General features: G+C 39.3%; 1 protein-coding gene across 4 annotated transcripts in view; it reads left to right on the top strand.

The window, feature by feature from the left end:
• SLC45A4 (solute carrier family 45 member 4) overlaps nucleotides 1-18,287 on the top strand; it is an 85,791-nt gene that overhangs the window by 41,195 nt on the left and 26,309 nt on the right. For all 4 annotated transcript variants that reach the window (XR_012583579.1, XM_005479637.4, XM_005479636.4 and 1 more), the window contains exon 2: nucleotides 7,243-7,861. Coding sequence is in view for 3 of the 4 variants with exons in the window: in XM_005479637.4 (XP_005479694.1) it covers nucleotides 7,618-7,861 (244 nt within the window). In the remaining variant the exon portion in view is untranslated. The remainder of the gene's footprint in view (nucleotides 1-7,242; nucleotides 7,862-18,287) is intronic.

The following is an 18,287-nucleotide window of genomic DNA, read 5'->3' as shown; positions in this document are numbered from 1 at the left end:
TTCCTCTTGGTCACTTCCTGTGTAAGCTGTGAGGGATGGAAAGAGGGTCCCAAGAAAGCCAAGGGGGTTCTAGTCAAGGCCATGCTTTATGGAAAGAAGGAAGCAGGAAACCCTATGGAAGATTTAACTTAGGGAGGGCTGGAGTTTGTAAGCCTGTCAGGCTTTAGTAATTTCTGGAATTTTGTATACATACCAAGGAAAGGGTGCAACAAGTCTTCATTAACCCTTCCAAAATCAAGCTGTTCACACCATTCCTTTTATGTTTTGGGTTGTGGTTTGGATATTTATTTGTTGGGGGAGTAGAGGATGTCAGATGTTCAGTGTTAAGAGTAGAAAAGCTGCCAGCATCATCTGCTTCTCTTAGATGAATTTGTATTAGAAACATCATGTTTTGGCTTAAACAGCAAGGTTGTAAGAGACATCAACTGACTTAGAGTGTGAGGAGTCCTGAAGGCAGACAAAAGTTTGTGTTGGAAGAAGTGGGAAAAATGCTGTTTCTCTGTGTGAGGTGGATTGCTTTATATTGTTTTAATTCACAACGTGCTGCAGAATGACTTACCCCTGCCCAGACCTTGCTTCTGTGGCCTAAATTGTGTGGTAGCTTCAAAAGTAGGTCATGATGCAAAAGCACTGTGCTGTTTCCAGTGGCTCTTTTCTCTTTCTTTTTTTTTTTTCAAATCTCAGCTTTCAAGATGAGCTTGCTAAGAATCTGACCTGCAGTCTGTATTAGTCATAGGGTTGTTTGGGCAAGATGTCCTTGTGGAAGAAGCTGGTTTATGCTGTTGTGTTTCAATGCCTTTGATTACCTAAATGATGAACTAGACGTTAGGACATGTCAAATGTGGTTCTTTATTGCACCCAGTTAGCCTTAACCTTTTTCCTTTGGCAGGGTTTTGTGATTCACAACAGGCCAGTCCAGGGTAATGTAAGACTGTTTTAAAGTGAGAGACTGACTTGCAGGATCTGGAGGTAACACAGCTCATATATGGAAGTGTTGTTAAGTAATACATAATATAATTGATTTTTTAAAAAAATATTCCTGAACAAGTGTAGTCTTCCCCCTCTGACAGGGTTAATACAGTTCTGTTTTTAGCAAGTAGTAGCTACAAAGCTGTCAGTGTTTGCATTTAGGTAACAGAAGTCTTAAAGAGAGTTGAAACAACTCCCTGCCTATAATTGCTGCCCTTTTGAACCAAAGCCCTTATGACTCACCTGGATAGAAAGTCACAGAGTTTGTCTACACTTTTATGCTGGAACAACTTCATCAGATCACGGAAGGATAAAGCCCTTCCTCTGAACTTCGAGTAGGGCAGCTGAGCACATTTATCCTGCTGGGCCAAAACTTCCAGGTATGTGTTCTAGATGTTTTTCTTCCTAGTGCAGTGACTGAACGCTTCAGTATTGACATGGGCCAAAAACCCATCCCTTGTCACCAGTTCTGTTACTATAAACAGCAGCTAATTATTAGCAACAGAGGCACAGAACTGCCAGGGAGAAAATAGCTGCCTGCTGGCCAAGCCAGTGCTGTTCTGCCTTGCATCTGGCCAGCACAAGGAGAACACAAGAGAGCTCTCCCAGCCTGCCTGAGGATCCTCCTGCTCAGCAGGTGTCTGGGGCTGGGCAGATGAATTTGCTTTTTGACCTTGTAGCCTCAGGGACTCACCAACAGCTCCTTTCCTCTGTAAGCTGCAATTTCACCCTGGCTTTGGGTATTGCTGCCTAAAGGGACACTTCCCTCCCTGTTACTGTGGTGTGGATCCCTGCAGCCAACAGGATTTTAGAAAGGATTCCTTTTGCTGCTTGGACATGTTTTTGTCAGCTTTGTTTTCAGCCTGGATCAGTTACAGTGTCTGGTTCACTGCTGTGCTGCTGTGTGGCTGCACAGGAGGCAGTGGGAGTGAGGAACAAGGGGCAAAGAGAAGGAAGAGCAGAATGGTGCTCTTAGAGGAAGCACTTGTTTATACCAGCTTAAAGTGAAGGAGAAACCAAGAGTGTAAGCAGGTGATGTATTTTATGTCATATTTCTTGACAAAATCAGTTGCCTCATCTTACAGAGTAGTTTTTCATGTATTTTGAGAATGGACAAGGCTTTGTAAAGTGGTGCAGCCATGCTTGCAGAGGGATTGAAGGTCAGTCTTGCCTTTAAGAACTGCTCTTTTACAGCAGCATTCTCTTTGTCTGTTGGTGTGGTGGAGCACAGAGCATTTGAACTCAAAACACCAGCAATTATGTTTGGACAAAATCCATTTTACTCTTGAAAAGGCACAAGCCCAAATGATGTGTCCTTTCAGAAGCCAGTCAGATGCCAAAGCAGAACCCATTGTCCACTTCACATTGAATTGTGGAAGGAATAATAAGCATTTTTTGTCTGCAACCTGATGGTAGAAGTGCTCAGCCAAACACTTATTCAGCCTGAAGAAAAGACAGATAAACTCATAATACCTTTCTTTCTAATGCTAATATTAAATGCTAATATTAAATCAATCTAGATAACTCTTCAAGATAGGGCCAGATTACTTGAAAACCTGAACATAAACCAACTTGGCAGAAAAGTATTTGACAAATAAATGGAATGACTGGGCACTTACAGGCTTGTCAATCTGACATGATTCACAGGTGAAATAGTGTGGATGTCTGTGGGATGCACTCATTGAAGCACTGGAGGAGGGTGAGTTGTAAGGCTCTGGGGAGGAATGAAAATCCTCTCCTATTAGAATGGCAGTCTTACTCTTTTTTTTCCAAGTAAATATTTGAAAATATCATGAAGAAGTACAGCTGCTTGGGTTTTTTTGTTGTTTGGGGCTTTTTGATATGTTGAGCAGAATGAATCACTGACAGGTTCTAATGTGATGATGACAACTGTGACCAGAATTATTGAAACCTATTTAAATTCTGTAATAACTGATTAATTGATTCTTAGTTGTTTTCCCTTGTGAAGGTAGTGATAAACAATGAAAAGTCATTGTATGCAATGATGGCTCAAGGTGTCTCTTCATCCTTTCTTTCCTCATCAAGAAGGTAAAATTCATTTAAACTCTAGAATCTTTGAGTTAGTATAATTCCAACATCATTAGAAAATAATACCTGTGAGCAAAATTGAATGCAGCTCTTCATTATTTGAGACAGCTTTGGTCAGTCTGTACCCTTGCATGTAAAAGAAACTCATGATAATGGAAGGGGCAGATCTTGAAGGCAGGAGATAACTACATGAATGACTGGAAGTTAATGCAATAAACTTCAAAGAAGAGGATGAGATAAGGGGTAGTTTATCTCTGTTCAGTTCTCTCCTTTTTTCCTTTGATATTCAGAAGTGCTTGGGCAGAAGTGTTTCCATCATTTTCAGTTTGCTCATTCCAGTTTTTCATAGGCTGTGCTTATTTTTGTCATTGTTTTGGGTTTTTATATTAGTGCATACCACCTCTTCTGAGATTGTTTCTTACAGCAGTAAATGCCTGAGGAAATGCTCAATGCCTTTATAGGAAGAAAACCATCTGAAAGATTTGAAATCTTCTCCTGGAATCCAGTTGGGCCCATTTAACTGTTTTCTATTTGCCAGCTTTATTACAGCTCAGAAAAATACGTTTGTGATTACCTGAGACGTGCTGTGTACTCCACAGCTCACAGTCATATGCTTTGGCACTGGGTCAGAAATTCTAGTTACTTGTCAAACAGTGCATTCCAATTCCTTGTTAGCAAGAGAGATCTGGAAACATGCATCAAAAATAGTTCAGTCTTAAACAATTTGGGCAGGATCACTGTTAACCTCATTTTATTTTGGTATTGATGGGTGTGCTACCAGACCTCCAGATGGTGGCATCACAAATGCAGGAACACTGCTTGTCAAAGCCCCAAGTCCTGAACTGAAAAACACATTGAGATGTGTGATAGAAGTCATTTGCCCGAGGCATCATGTTGGATAATTATGTAGCATGAGCTCTTTGTGCATCCTAAGCATCACAGGGCTCCCTAGAGAAAAGAAAACCATGAAATTTTGTGGGCTACAGATATGACCTAAATAACACTTGCTCTTCTGTGGCAAACCCCGAGGAAAGGCAGTGATTTTCCTTTGGTTCTTTGATGGTTCACAGGCTCTGTCTGTGAAGAGTTCCTGTTTGAGGATTACTGATTTGTCAAGCCTGTAACATGTTTTGTGTTTGACACAGTCATATTATGCCTCAGTGGAAGGTAGGAAAAGTATAACAAAGATAAGATTGCAAGCAATTTGAAAAGCTTTATAAAATTATGCTTACAGATTAGGTTTTGGACTATATTACTCACCTGTTTTGTTGGAATATTAACTATTGCTTTATAGGTTTTTGTCATTGCTAAAACATGGCCAAAGGTCAGAGTAAAATATGTGCAATTAAGCTGACAAAGAGCCAGTGTCATCAGCCCCTCCTCCCATAAACACTCGGCAAGATCAGAAATATTTCTGTATCTAAAGTTCTCTTCACACTCAACCTGTGTACAATGCCCAACAGGAATCTTTTCCCATGGATGAAATTCTTCCTTTTTCTGCTTTATTTGTTGTTAGTTATGAAAATACCCTTGAAAACCAGCCATGAAAAACAATTAGTGCTGGATGCAGACATCAGAGAATTCTGCATTGGTATTTTAATCCAGCTTCTCTTCAGGTGCCATTTACTTTGGAGTTCTCTGCTGCATAAAAGCCTCTGTTATATTTACTTCCATCAGGTAAATGAATTTCTCTCCCTCTTTGAGAAGAAAGAATGCCAGTATTCAATCTTGCCAAATTCAAAATGAACTTGGAAAAAAAGAAGCAGAATATATATCAGTCTAAAATGAACATGAACACAACTGAGAGAGCTTAGGAAAGAACTGAAGACCTTTCTGAGGGGCTCTTGTTATTCTCTGGCTCTTGTATTAGACGTGCACTTGGAGTCAGATGAAAGTGCTGCAGGAAGTCTAGCGTTGTGCTTACCACAAAATTGACATAATGGAACAGTAATTCTCTGTTCTTTTAGATAAAACCTGTCCATTCTGCCTCCTCCTATTGCACTTGAACACTGTAACTGCTTTTTCTGGCATGTTTAAAATGTGCTGTTCTTATCTGTGTCAATTACAGCTTCAAAGTCTACCTCCATCTACCACCCATTATTCCTGGCTCTTGAATTATCTGATCACTCCCCATCATCTTCCACTTCAGAAATAACTTTTTCAGTCATCCCTTAAGAGCTCAAATGGGTTAATCTCAGATATCTGCTTTTGTCCTGCCTCTTTATCCTTTCCCAGAACAAATGCTCCTGGCTTGGTGTCATCCTCCTTGCCATGTGCAGGCTGCCCCACTGCATCACAGAACATTCTGGAATGATGAGCTGCCTTCCTCAGTGCCTCACCCTGGAACTGCATATGGAGGGAGGTGTTTAGGCAAAGGGAATTAAATCTTTCACAGGAGGGGAAATCAGGAGTGAGAAAACAGTAGAGACTGTTTAAAACTTTAAACCAGACTGTGCAGGAGAGTAATCCATGACCCTTAGACTGTAATGCACCGTAGATGTTCTGCTGAGGTTTGGATAATAAGGGCTCACATGTATCCTTTCAAATTCTACTGAATGTCGTGATGCCTGAGTCTGCCAGCAGTAAAACATTTTATGACTACTCTGTAATTAAAATAATTGCTCCTACTCCAGAACATGTATTTTGTAGGCTTTACTCTCTCAGAACTCGTGTTATGTAAGGTGGATGTGTTTTTTTTAATACACAGAGTACTTTACATTTGTGATAAACTACTTACATCTTAATTTCTGTTAATTTTGAGTGGGTAGAGAAATGCTTTCCAATTCCTTTTTGTTCTGAGCTATTTAATGATTATAGATAAGACCTCTAACTTAAAACTTGATTTATACTCTAGTTCACTAAGTTATTTTAACTTTCTCATGTAATTTAAAGGTTTGTCCAGCTCAAAATAAAATTTTAGCATTAGTTTGTTGTTGAGGTTATCAAATGTGAGAGTTCCAGTAATCTTGGGGAGCCTAGAAGAAGATGACATGTACCAAAAAAGATGCTTTTGAATGGAAGCATAAAATAAACAGCTCTCAGGAGGGAGTGCTCAAGATGGTGTTCTCATGATGCACTTTTAGTAGAACAGCGTCTCAGTCCTACTGAAACAGAGCAGCTCTTGTGATTAAACACCAACCACGGCCTCTGTTTCCTAAGGCTCAGTTTTAGGCTCACCATTTAATGATCTGGTGTGTGCTCAGGCCCACAAAGAGTTTTTGTGGCCACAGCTGAAGAGATGGGGAATTGCAGCGTGGGGACTTGTGCTGAAGCCGGCTCTGCTGCCAGAGCCAGCACTCTGGAACCACAGCCCTGAGGGGTTTTGTGCTGGGGTCACAGCTCAGTCACCCTGTGTGCAGAGATGTAAACATGCATCCCTCTAATACAAACTTTATGTTATCTGACTTTTTGTAAGAAGCTTTGTTTTCTTCTCCTGAGTGTTTAAACACATTTTGATTGGCATGGTGCAGTATTTGTACATCTGCTTAGATTTTGTCTATGGCACAAAGGAGGGGAAGGTACAGAAGAAAGTTGTCTTACCTGTTTAGAATATATTTTAATAATTTTAATGTGGAAGATACTGTACCATTCTGCTTTCACAAATTTCAGCAGCCTCAGAGGATGTGGGAGTAAGATGGTCTGGTCTTATGTACAGAAAGAAAATGAATTCATATGCTGTATATATCTTCATTAAAGTTTAAATATTTAAATATCAATACATCATAGCTTATTTTGCTCATACTTCCTTGAGAAATATCTTCAGTATAAAATGGTGTGATAATTACTGCAAAGTAACTTGTAAGTTCCAAAAATCTAAATGGAGATGTGTGTGTGACCATGGTAATTGATGAATCATCTTCCTGGCATAGAACTGGAATATCCTATACTGTTTCTGAAATGCAACCTGCTTTAAATTTCCCAGAATTTTAGTCTTGTGCTCGGTGTTCTGAGGATCTTGTACAAGTACCCTGACATTCTTCTGTGGCTTTGTGTAGGACCACAAACCAGAGGAACTGGAGTACAGTAAAGCATCATTTAAATACAAGGCACAACTGCTTTTCGATGGAAAGTGCAGAGGTAGGAGGGAACGTGGAATAAAGGACCCTACTCTAGGCAAGGACAATGGAAAGCATGAAGCAGGAAATAGGTTATATGGTTAAGGGGGGGGACACAATATCCTGAAAAAGCCTATTGAAATTTTTAAATGCTTGCTTTTTGTTGCAGATTAATCAGCCACTCGATGGGGATTAACAGTGGAGCACCTCTTTGTGTCGCCTTTCCACCTCTGTGTAGCACGAATAACAACTTCAGCACTTCTTCAATAATAATTATGAAACTGGTATTAACTGAATGGCAATTATGGATTTTTAACTCTAACTCACAGTAAACCAGCAAGCCATATGTTGAAATTCTTACCAAATAGCTTTTCATTCTTAATGTCTCGTATCTCTACAAGAAGTTGCAAGATACCTGTTTGTACAAGAGGAATATAAGCATTACTTGCCTGAGGAACAGAAGCTGAAAGAGAAGACACCCTAACTTGTTTGTGGAGTTATGGTAGTATTATTTATATAGATATAACAAAGATATATATTTTTTATGGTAATGAAAATGGCTCCTCAGAATGCTGACTCGGAATCTATGCAAGTTCAAGATCTACCTGTGGCACAGCTTCAGAAAGCAGAAACCAAGGAGAATGAGAGTAGGGAGGAGACCATTAGTGAAGGATCCATAGACCGGATACCGATACGCCTGTGGGTGATGCACGGTGCAGTGATGTTTGGCAGGGAGTTTTGTTATGCCATGGAGACAGCTTTGGTAACACCTGTATTGTTACAAATTGGTAAGTAATTCTCATTTCTGTGAGTCAAAGCTTGCTGTGTATATTTGCATTGATTGAAGCCAGGCAAAGAGGGAAGATGTCTGCTAGCTAAAGGTACACAAGGTAAAAAGGATTTTGGTTTTTTTCCTTAGTGCCGTAGCACAGACTCAACTGTGTGATTGTGTTTAAGTGGGAAGAATTTCTGCATTCATTCATCTTCTGTCTAATATTGTTTCCCTCTGTAAAAAATGTAACCTGATTTAATTCTAAAATTCTCTACTACAAGGTAAGTGTCCTAGAAACTAGAAACAATGTTAGGCTATAAAGGATTGCAGTGAAGTATTTTTTTAATTTATGGAGAAATGCTTCAGGTTACAGATACTTTACAATATCTAAACAGTTAGATAAATTGTTTTTTCCAGTGAACTCCTGCATTTATTTCTAACCACTAGAGAGTCTTGTTTTGTGTGATTAATCTGCAGTTCACAGCATGTGAATACACATGAATAAACTCTGATACCAATAGCCTTAGATGATAATGGGGGAAGTGGTGTGTTTTAAAATAGGGGTAGTCAGTGTTAAATTTCATGGTATTTTCAGTAGGTTTCAAATAAACTATTTACATTATGAAGAGTATCTGATACTGCTGTTATCAAATACAGAAACTGGTCAATCATATATTAGAAAATATTACATGACACAGAATGGAAATGCCAGACTGAGTGGGGAGTAAACCAACCATGTGTGTGCACTGTATAATTGCCTATATATTTGTATATTATATGTTTGCTTTGGCTTACCTGTGCAGGTGTGCCTTACAGCTTGTTCAGCTGTGGCCAAACAGAAACACTCAACCAACAAAATAATAATGTTCAATGAATACTATTTACAACATTGTTTAAAAATTTTGAGGTTAGCATCTTGAGTTAATCACATGGGAGGTTTTGTTTGTTTGACATGAGAAAAATGTATTTTAGATTCATCTTGTGAGCATGTGATGTACAAGTCCTTTCATGCAGTCTCACTGCAGTTAAAAATGTGTTTTCATTTTAAATTGCTAGCTGTTTTGAGTGAATAATCAGTACAGTTAGTGCCATGGGAGATGCTGAAGAGTGAAGCCTCTATGTTTTCCTGAAAATGTTAATTTTCAGAGCTCATCAGATGGTTTTCATGGATCTGTTGTTTGCATAGTTAAAACAGATTCTAAAAGCTCCAAAAAAAGAGCTTTTCTGATCAACCTGACTTGCTAAATAAAACACATGCAGCTTCATCTAGGAATGTTTGTAATGCTCATAAATTGTTCTGAGGTTTTACCTTCTGGGTAAATTGAGATTTAGAGACTTCAGTCCCTTGTACTGGCAGCATTGATTCAATAACTGTCTGCCATAAACTCAAAAACTTGCATCCTGCTTTGCATGGGGAAGATCCCTGGTTTTGTAAGTGACCTGTACGTTTTTGTTTGCTTTGTTTGTGCTGGCATTTGGATGATTAAAATGTATGGCTGGCTAAGCTGACTTTACCTTACCATAGGGTAAGGTCAGACAGTGTAAATAAACCATCCTCCTAATTACTGACCTGTCTTCCAGTTTACATTTCTTTTGTGAGCTTTTCTAGCTGTTTCCTCCAGATAATTGAAAAATATCTCTTCCCTTCCTTCCCTAACTCCAGTGATCAAAATAACATTGGGATTTGGGGGAAGGGAAGAAGGGGGCTCCCATTTCTAGAAAAGCTGCACATCGACAAAGCTGTACATTGTCAAAGTCTGTGGGGATGCAGCAGTGATGTTCCAAGCCACAGAGATCAGAAATGGAGGTAGCAGTTACAAATGTCACTGCTTTGGGAGCTAATTGAAATCTTTCTGCTTGGATTCTGTGCCCTCAGCAGGGCTAAAAACAATGTTGGATTCACTGAAGGGTTAAGTTATTCACGGGTGACTTATCTGGCCTCTTTGTTAATTACCTCTTACATGGCTCTGTTTACCTTTATCAACCTCAACATCTGTCTGCCTCAGCATGAACTATATTTATTCCTCACTGGAGGGGGTTGCAATATAGCTGTTGAACTGATGTAATATTCCCTTTGCTTCTTGTTTTGGTAAAAGCAAAGATCAGTTTCTGTGAGATTAAATTGGCTTGAGAAAGTATATTTGAGAATTGGCACCTGGGGAAGTGGGGTGACCCAACCAATACACTGAAGAACAAGAAGCCTTTTGGGTATCCAAAAAAAGAGGACTCTTTACAGAACATGTTGAATATTAACAATTAAACTTTTCACTGTGTGCTTGTGCTTTTCTGTATCTGGGAAAACTTTGATCTCTGAAATAATCTGATATTCTTATCAGATATGACCATGAAAACCTTAGCCACATTAATATGGTGTTACACACTTTCTGCTTGCAAGTATTTGATTTTCTTTGCAGTTTGAGTACCCTGGATCAGAGGTGTAGTTATGATTTGGCAGATGCCCAACCTGTCCTACTTGTTCTGTAACCCACAAGATTTTATCAGCTGAAGGAGATGGTCACTTGGATGGTCCCTTTCCAGTTCAGTGGTGGTTGAACTCATTGTGTTTAAGTTTCTTGAAGTTCTGAAATTTTAACAAGAGAACTTGAAAGCACCAGTGAAAACTGCTTGACTCAATGCATACTGTGAATTGGAAGGGTGCTGAAGCACCCAAGTTACTGCACCCCACTGAAAGAAACTCTAATTTCTGACTTTAATCACTGTCTTTATTGCTATAATTGATGTTACATTGCTGTGTCTGAAATGCAACTCCAAATCTCTGACAGCCTTGTAGTCATAGCTGGGCTTTAGTAGCCTAGCAACAAGTACAAGCCTACAAATATATATTACATGGGGTTTTTTAATTACAGCTTGCTCTTTGGTTTCTTAGTATCTGCAGCTTAAGAATTCAAAATGAAGCAGTGAACTTGTTGAGAATTCAAACAATGTAAAAAAATGCCAAATATGAGAATTCTAGTCAGAGTCCAGATGAAATTATATTAGTTGACACTTGCAGAAGTTATAACCTCTAAAAATCTCCATTAACCTTTGTGGGACCTGTTCAATAAGCAGTTAGCTTATTGTTAGCTAGCAGTTAGCTAGCCAGTGTTCAATTTTACTAGAAAATAAGCTTTCAGCACCTTCAGAACTTAAGTTTTACTTGTTCATGAATCCAAGGATTGTGAGAAACTGAGTGATTCATATTATTTTTGATTATTAACACTGCTGTTTGCTTCCCCTGCACAGAAACTGCAAATTCCATAGGAGCAGGATGAGGCCTTTGTCTTCTGAAACATCTGGTTCATTTAATGCTGCTTATATGTGAGAGGGAATTAAAATCCCTGCTATTGTTTAGAAATGACAGTGTATTTTCTTCCATCATTAAACTTGGCTTCTAAGGATTAAGTCTCTAAAATCATCCCAGTTCATAAGTTCATGGAAGATTTGGATACATGATATATTTATTTTGCACAGGATGTTGCAGGAATAAAAGTAAAAGGAGGAGAAACCAAAGACTGGTGTGATGTAAACTTGGAGAAACTGCTTTTTGAAGAGACTTACTCAGTGAAATCACAATACATTATTCTGTTAAAAACACTCCAAACCATTAATAGATGCATAATTTGGCAATTTCAGATTATTTCTACTTTAATTCAAATGAAATTTTGGTTTTAATACAAGATGTAAATCCATTTTAGTTCTTCTGAAAGGTAAGATCTCTGTACCTTTTTCATTAGAACTATGGAAGAAAAAAAAATTTAAAATCTGTATTTTGTGACTTGGGGTGGCTGCTGCTTTCAGCATGAAAAACTCACTGTCTAAGTAATGAGTAGTGGTGGCTGTAAACATGAATTTCACATTTTATATTTAATATGATAAAAGCTTTGTCAAGCCTTTACTGTTGCTTCAAAGGCTCTTTCAATGCTATTGAGTTTTTTATGAATAGTTAATAGACCCAGAAGTGACTGTCAGCACCAGAGCTGTTCCTCATTCCCCTGCATCAATTAAATATATTGCACTGGTGCTCTTTAAAAGTATCTTTGTACATTTACATAGATCATAGGGAAACATAAGGAAAATGAGTTTACATGTGCTGCTTACCTTTATAATGTCACTTAAATTTAGGGATGTTTGTCTGGAATGCTGCAGGAATAGCTGGTTTTTTAATGCATTTCATATCTGAGTGCCTCTCTGTGATAGCATCACTTTGTTTTACTGTGAGAGTTAATGGGTTCTTGTAGTAAACACTGACTAGTGTACCATTAAATATTGAAGTTGGTCATTTTTAGCTTAACCCTGATCATCAGCATTGTTTTTAGGCCACTGAAAAATAGAATTTCTGGAAATTGTATATGTCACTGCTAATTATTAGAGTTTATTAAAAAGAAAGGCTGAGCTACACACAGCAGAATATCATAGATTATTTTTGTTTGGAAATGATTTCTCTCATTAGATTCTTTCAAATCAGCAAAATGCTGTAGTTGTTCTAGTTTCATATACATAGGAAAGCTGTTCAGGGGTTTGGGCTGTTATTTTACAGTTAAAACAGTTATATATAATATCTCATTAAAAAAGAAATTGTCTAACATTCAAAATTCATCCAGCCTAAAGCTCAGCAGACTGGGCATAAAGGGTCTTGAAATCTAGTTCATGTACAATTGCCAGTATGGAAAAAGTGTGCTAAGCAATAATTCAAACTGCTGATTTTGAGAAATCTGTGGTAGCTGAGAACTCATTATGCAGAAGAGATTTAATAGTCCAGAGTGAATTATTTTAGTTTGCTGTAGTGACTCTCCATTGAATTGTAGTGTTGATACCTGCCTGAGAAGAATGCTTGTAGGTGAGGGGAGATTATGGAGATGTATTTAGAAACCAAGCATGAAGTGTTACAGATGAATTGGCTTCTAGGTCTGTTTCTTCAAAGGAATTAAGGTATCAGTTGCTGACTCAATTCCTGTGGAAGAGGATAGCCTTCCTAAGGCTAAGCCTGAGATCAAAGGGAATCGAAAAACCTGAAAGATTTCTTGGGGAAGAAGGGAGCAAAGGGTTGCATGGGCTGTTAGAGGCTGCCTGTAATTTAAATGAAAAAGAGCTGAGTGGCTGGAAAGGCTCTTGCAGATGGAGGAAGCTCTTCAGCACAAAGCAGCGCTGAGTCTATTTCAGCTCAGCTCCATGAGCTGAGTTTATTCCTCATCTCTGCCAGAGGTTACATTAAGGTTATGTATTTTTAACTGCCTTTCTGCAAAGCTTCATCTTCCATTTCAGCTGTGTCCTACCTTACCTTGTCTTACCAGGAAGAAACTGATTTGCTCTAACCTGGCCTTTTACTCCCAGAGTTAAATTCCTGTTCAGTCCAGCTGCATCCCTGCTCCCAGGCATGGCTGCACTTGATGCTGAGAGTGAACTGCAGGATCTCAATTTCTCTTTGGAAGAATTAATGGCTTGAGAGCTGACCTGTCCCAAGAGAGGGCTGTAACACACCTAACCTGAGGGCAAGTATTGAATATACAGTGCATCCAGAAAACCTAGAATAAGAGACAATTAAATCCTTTTTTTCAGCCTTGTTAGCTTCAGTTAGTCTGTAAGATCCTGTGAAGTTTGTATTCACATCTCCTGTGGTGGAATGTATAAGATTACAAATACTGTGCCTGAGGCACATGTTAATTGCTCTATAAAACTTCCCCACCCATCTTTTTTTACTTATTGACTAATTTTATGCCCACTAAGGGGTTGTGTAAGACTAATTTTACTGTACTTTTTTTAAACTAACAAGCAAGCAGGCTTTCATATCATGTATCACTCTCTTACATAAAATATCTTTTGACCTCGAAGCAATAGCAGCACAGATTTTGAACACAGATAGCCTTTGTGGAAGGTTGGGCTGAAGATATTTTTAAAGCCCTTTTAAAAGAAAGATGCTGTGGAACTGTTAAGATTTTTAATCCTGGGGGCAGTTAGGAGCATGTGCTTTATTTCCATATGAAGGCAAATGCCATGCAGTTTGGCAGTGGAGCAAGAGCTGTTCTTTACAGCATTTTTTATATCAATGTTCTGTTTTTCTTTAAGTAACACTGAATCTGGCACTCAGAGGCACCACTGATAACACATGGCAGATTTTCAGCTGGGTAATGTGAGGATTCCTGCTGGCTCTAGGGTCCTACAGACTGTGAGTTTGGATGAAAAGCCTCTCTAGGAGAGAGAAGTGCAAATGCCTTCACAGGCTTCTCCCATAGCATGAAATATGTTTCCTATTGCTACTTACCAGTAGATAACTTTTTGTTCCTTTTTTTTGGCTGAATAAGGCTCACTGGAGAAGCTACTTCTAAAATAAGCTTCATAATTCCTTGAGCTTTTCATTGTGTGCTGTGGGAATGTTAATGTGGTTTGGGTTTTTCCCCCCCTAGCATAAAGAGTGTTCACAGTAAAATCTGTTGTGTGAACACTCTTTGAATCCTCAGAAGTTTTCACTTTTAGAGTTTGTGTGGTCTGAGGATAGAGCAAGTGACCAGTATATGACACAAGAAATATGAACAGAAAACTGGGCTGATAGAAGCAGCACAGTGCAGGGTAAAGCAAACTGTGTGAAAATGCATGCTGTCAGCAAGGGATGGAGGTTTAAAAGCAATTTTTTTAATTCATTGTCACCTCTGTTCTTCAAATCCTCTCTTTTCCTGCTGCAATAGACATTTTAGTCTGTGATTTGTCAGAAGAGCTTGAAGCCTCCAAAAATAATCACTGTCTAAGAAGGAAATTTATGTCTCTATCCTTAGGTAGCTGCTTCTTCCTACCTGTAGATATTTCCTGTCCAGCATGCTGTCTGCCTTTTGTCTGGAGTAGCCAAGGGTTAGGAGAGGCTAAACTGTTTGTCTTGACTTATGTGTACTTTGAGATCTCTGTTCCCCTTCTTTTCCAAATTCCTTTTCTCCTGCTCAAATATCTAGTACAGCACAAAAATAAGAACTGTTCACTTACTAACTAACTAACTAACTGGAAGTTTAGTGGTGAACTGGGTATGGGACCTTATTAAATTAAAGAACTTTTTAACAAGATTTTCATATCAGCCAATAGCATTAAATTCTTTTTTCAGTCTATTGTAAACAGGGTTTTATATTTCTCTTATCACTGGGTCACCAAGTTGACTTGAAATTCTTTCCTCTCACACATACCAGACCCACCTTGTTGTGAGACTCAAGGCAAGCCTTTCTGCTGCTTTCATGAGCAGTTCTAGAGTAGAAATGGGCACAGATGGGAATAAAGGAACTGCAGGATCCCTGGATTTTTACTAAGATTTCCTGTGAGTAGTGAGAAAAAGATGAGAGAAGTAGGGACAGACATTGGCCTCCTGGAAATGCACTAAAATTGAGTGGTTTTAAACACACATTTATGCAATGTCTTTCTTAGCCTAAGCCCTTCCTCTTAATCTGCTTTCCACTACATGCCCAACATCTCTTTGCACTTCTGTCTAAACATCCTCCTCTGGAACAAGAACTCAGGAGAAGCCTTGAGTGTACCTGCATGAATTTTTCTGCTCAGAATTTGAGTTTGACCCTCAGCTCTGACCAAGAGGTAACTTTGCCATAGCAATAACAGGTGAAACATGATAGTGCTTCCATGCTCCTTTATTACAGAGTAATTGCCACCAGGGCAGTTTTCCAGCAGGGAGTTGCCTGTTCTTTACTGTAAAAAGAAACCTTTTAGCTCTTGGATTGGGTTTTGGTGGCAGAGACTTGCAGATGCACAACTGAGATTTGGATTCCCAGCATTGGAACTGGCAATCCCACAGTTTACTTCAGTGGGTTTCTGTTCAATGTGGACTGAGAGGTTATAAAAAGGGAATAGCTGAGAACTTGTTAGTGAACAGGAGTCTTACTTTTCAAGGAAATAGGATTAAAGCCACTTTTGCAATGAAAAGACTGTTAGCAGGCCAACTCTTGTAATGTTTTAATATGGGATTGTCAGAGCTGCAGCCCCCTGAGCTCAGTTCCCCTCAGTCTCCTGTGTGCTTGTTGCAGGAGTCTGTCTGTTGTGATGCCCCTCTGGGACCCCATTTAATCATCCTCTTTTCACCCAACAACAGCTGAAGAGGTTTCAGATACACTTCCTGCAGGCTGTTTTGCAAGAAATTATTGGAAATGTTTTGTGCTACTGATTCAGTTTGATAATATTTAATACAAGCCCATTTAACTAAATAGGGAAAATCTATGTTATGGATTATGTCTGCATTGGTTTGGATAAATCTCCTGTAGCTCATGTAACTCCTTGAACATCTTCCTCTCCCTGAAGTCTTGAATAGCTGGCTGCAGAGCAGCACAGATGCAGATTTTTCCAAAAACAGATGAACCCAACTCTGTTAACATTTGGTGCTCTTCAGTTGAAGCCTCCAGGTGAATTTTTTCCAGGGTAGTAGATACAGAGCATGTAAACTGAAGAATTTGCATCTGAGCTTCTGTTTTTAGGGAATGGTGACTCCTGGGCTACAGTTTTCTACAGCAAAGTTAGGTGCCATCTCTCCAGGCTTTTGGGAGTGCTCCATGTGAGGAGAGAGCTTCCACACTTGGCTCAAAAATGTCTTAACACACTTCCAGAACAAGAATGCTCTTCCCCATGGAGGTGCTGGTACAGGGCAGGGTGAACAGAAAGGCTCAGTCCCTACAGTGGCCTGGTTCTGTCCTTGGTATAAGCTTTGTCTCTGGCAGGTGTCACATCATGAGGCTGTGCAATTGCTTTTATTATGCCCATAAATTTTGTATAACTTCTGCTCAGATTATCTTCACCTTGAATTTCTATTCTCCCCTGAATCCCAGTGTCTGTTCTTTCTGGCTTAAGGGATAAACAGATCTTGATCATTTTCTGTGTGTTCTCTGTATTGGCTCTATAAAAACATGAATTTCCTGCTTTTATCAGTTGTGCTGCTCTGTAAACAATAGTCTTTCAATAATTCAGTCTATCAGAATTGAGCTTACCCACCCCCCCACTCCCCAGGATTATCTGCAAATTCCAAAAATATCCTGCTTTAAATGAGCTCTTGATCTGGAAGTGTTTTAATACCTCTTACAAATGTTATATCTGGACACTTCTGGAAAGTAAAGATCAAGTTCATGCCCTTAAGAGTTCATGTAGGTGGCAGGAAAATAAATATTAAATTACATATTCTAAAATTAGTATTAAACTTGGGCACTCAGGGAAGAATCTTCATGAATTTAAACCAAAGTGTCTCGGTTATTCAGATAAATGATTGTTTACTGGGGTTAATTAGTTGTAGTGGAGACAGTTGTGGTATTCATTTTGTTTTCTTTGCCTGATTAGGAAAGTCAGAGTCAGTGTCCTACCAAGCCAGACATTTTCTGGCAAGGAAGAGTCATTACAGGCATACCTGCTGTCCTACATGGACTGCATCAGGTGACTTCAAACTGATTGTTTATCATACTCAGCTGCAATTTAAACAATTTGTGCAGCAATTGGATATCACTGAAATATCTGATCTGCTGTTTTCCTCCAAGCTGCAGCAGAAAAGAAGAGCAGATGCAGTTTGCTTTGCTCTTTTTTCCCCCTTTAAGTCATTATTCTGCAAAAGTTTAAAGGAATAAATTTCTGGTTGCTAGACTTTGGTGTCAGTTTATCACCTCTGTAATGGTTTTGTACTACATGTGCTGTTTTAGAAAAAAGAGTTTGGGTATTCCTGATATTAATGCCTTTGTAAAATAGAATCATAGAATGGCTTGGACTGCAAGGAACCTTCAAACCATCCAGTTCCATCCTCCTGCCATGGGCAGGGAACCTTCCACTATAAACCAGGGTGCTCAGAGCTCTGTCCAACCTGGCCTTGGACACTTCCAGGGATGGGGCAGCCACAGCTTCTCTGGGCAACTGTGCCAGGGCCTCACAGGGTAGAATTTTTTCCTAATATCCAATCTAAACCTACCCTCTAACACAAAGCAAATACTGCTTACTTAATACTGACCTTAAATAAAAGCAGCAGAAAACTTTGTCATCTGTATGAAATTAAAAGAGCACTTAAATTCTTCCCTTTCCTTTCTGTTACAAGCAACAGAGTTATGCCAGAAACAGAGTTTTCAAGCCCAAACTGGCTGACACTCAGAGCTCATGGCTGGGCCTGTGGTGACCAGCAGGGCTGATGCCCCTTCCTCAGTGCCTCCCTGGGTCCCCCCAGTACGGTCTCACTGCGTAACTTTGGAGAAGCTCAGGAAGTGCATGGGGAAGCCTTCACAATATCTGAGGTTGGCATGAGAAAATAAAATTATGTAATCAGTTAAAAGGCTGAGGGTGGTTCTTTCTCTGTAATTTAATTAAGCAATAGTGCACCAAGTGCTCCCCCTTCTCTGAGGTAGTCAAAGTCATGCGTCATAAATTTTGTGCCAGGGACTCCACCGGTCTGGAGAGAGTCAGTGTGTGCCAGAGGTTATTTTTCTGCACTGTGGATTCCT

The sequence above is a fragment of the Zonotrichia albicollis genome, chromosome 1 (assembly GCF_047830755.1).
Source record: "Zonotrichia albicollis isolate bZonAlb1 chromosome 1, bZonAlb1.hap1, whole genome shotgun sequence".
Lineage (NCBI taxonomy): Eukaryota > Metazoa > Chordata > Aves > Passeriformes > Passerellidae > Zonotrichia > Zonotrichia albicollis.
Note: the sequence above shows the minus strand (reverse complement) of the source record. Positions and strands in the feature narration are given on the sequence as shown.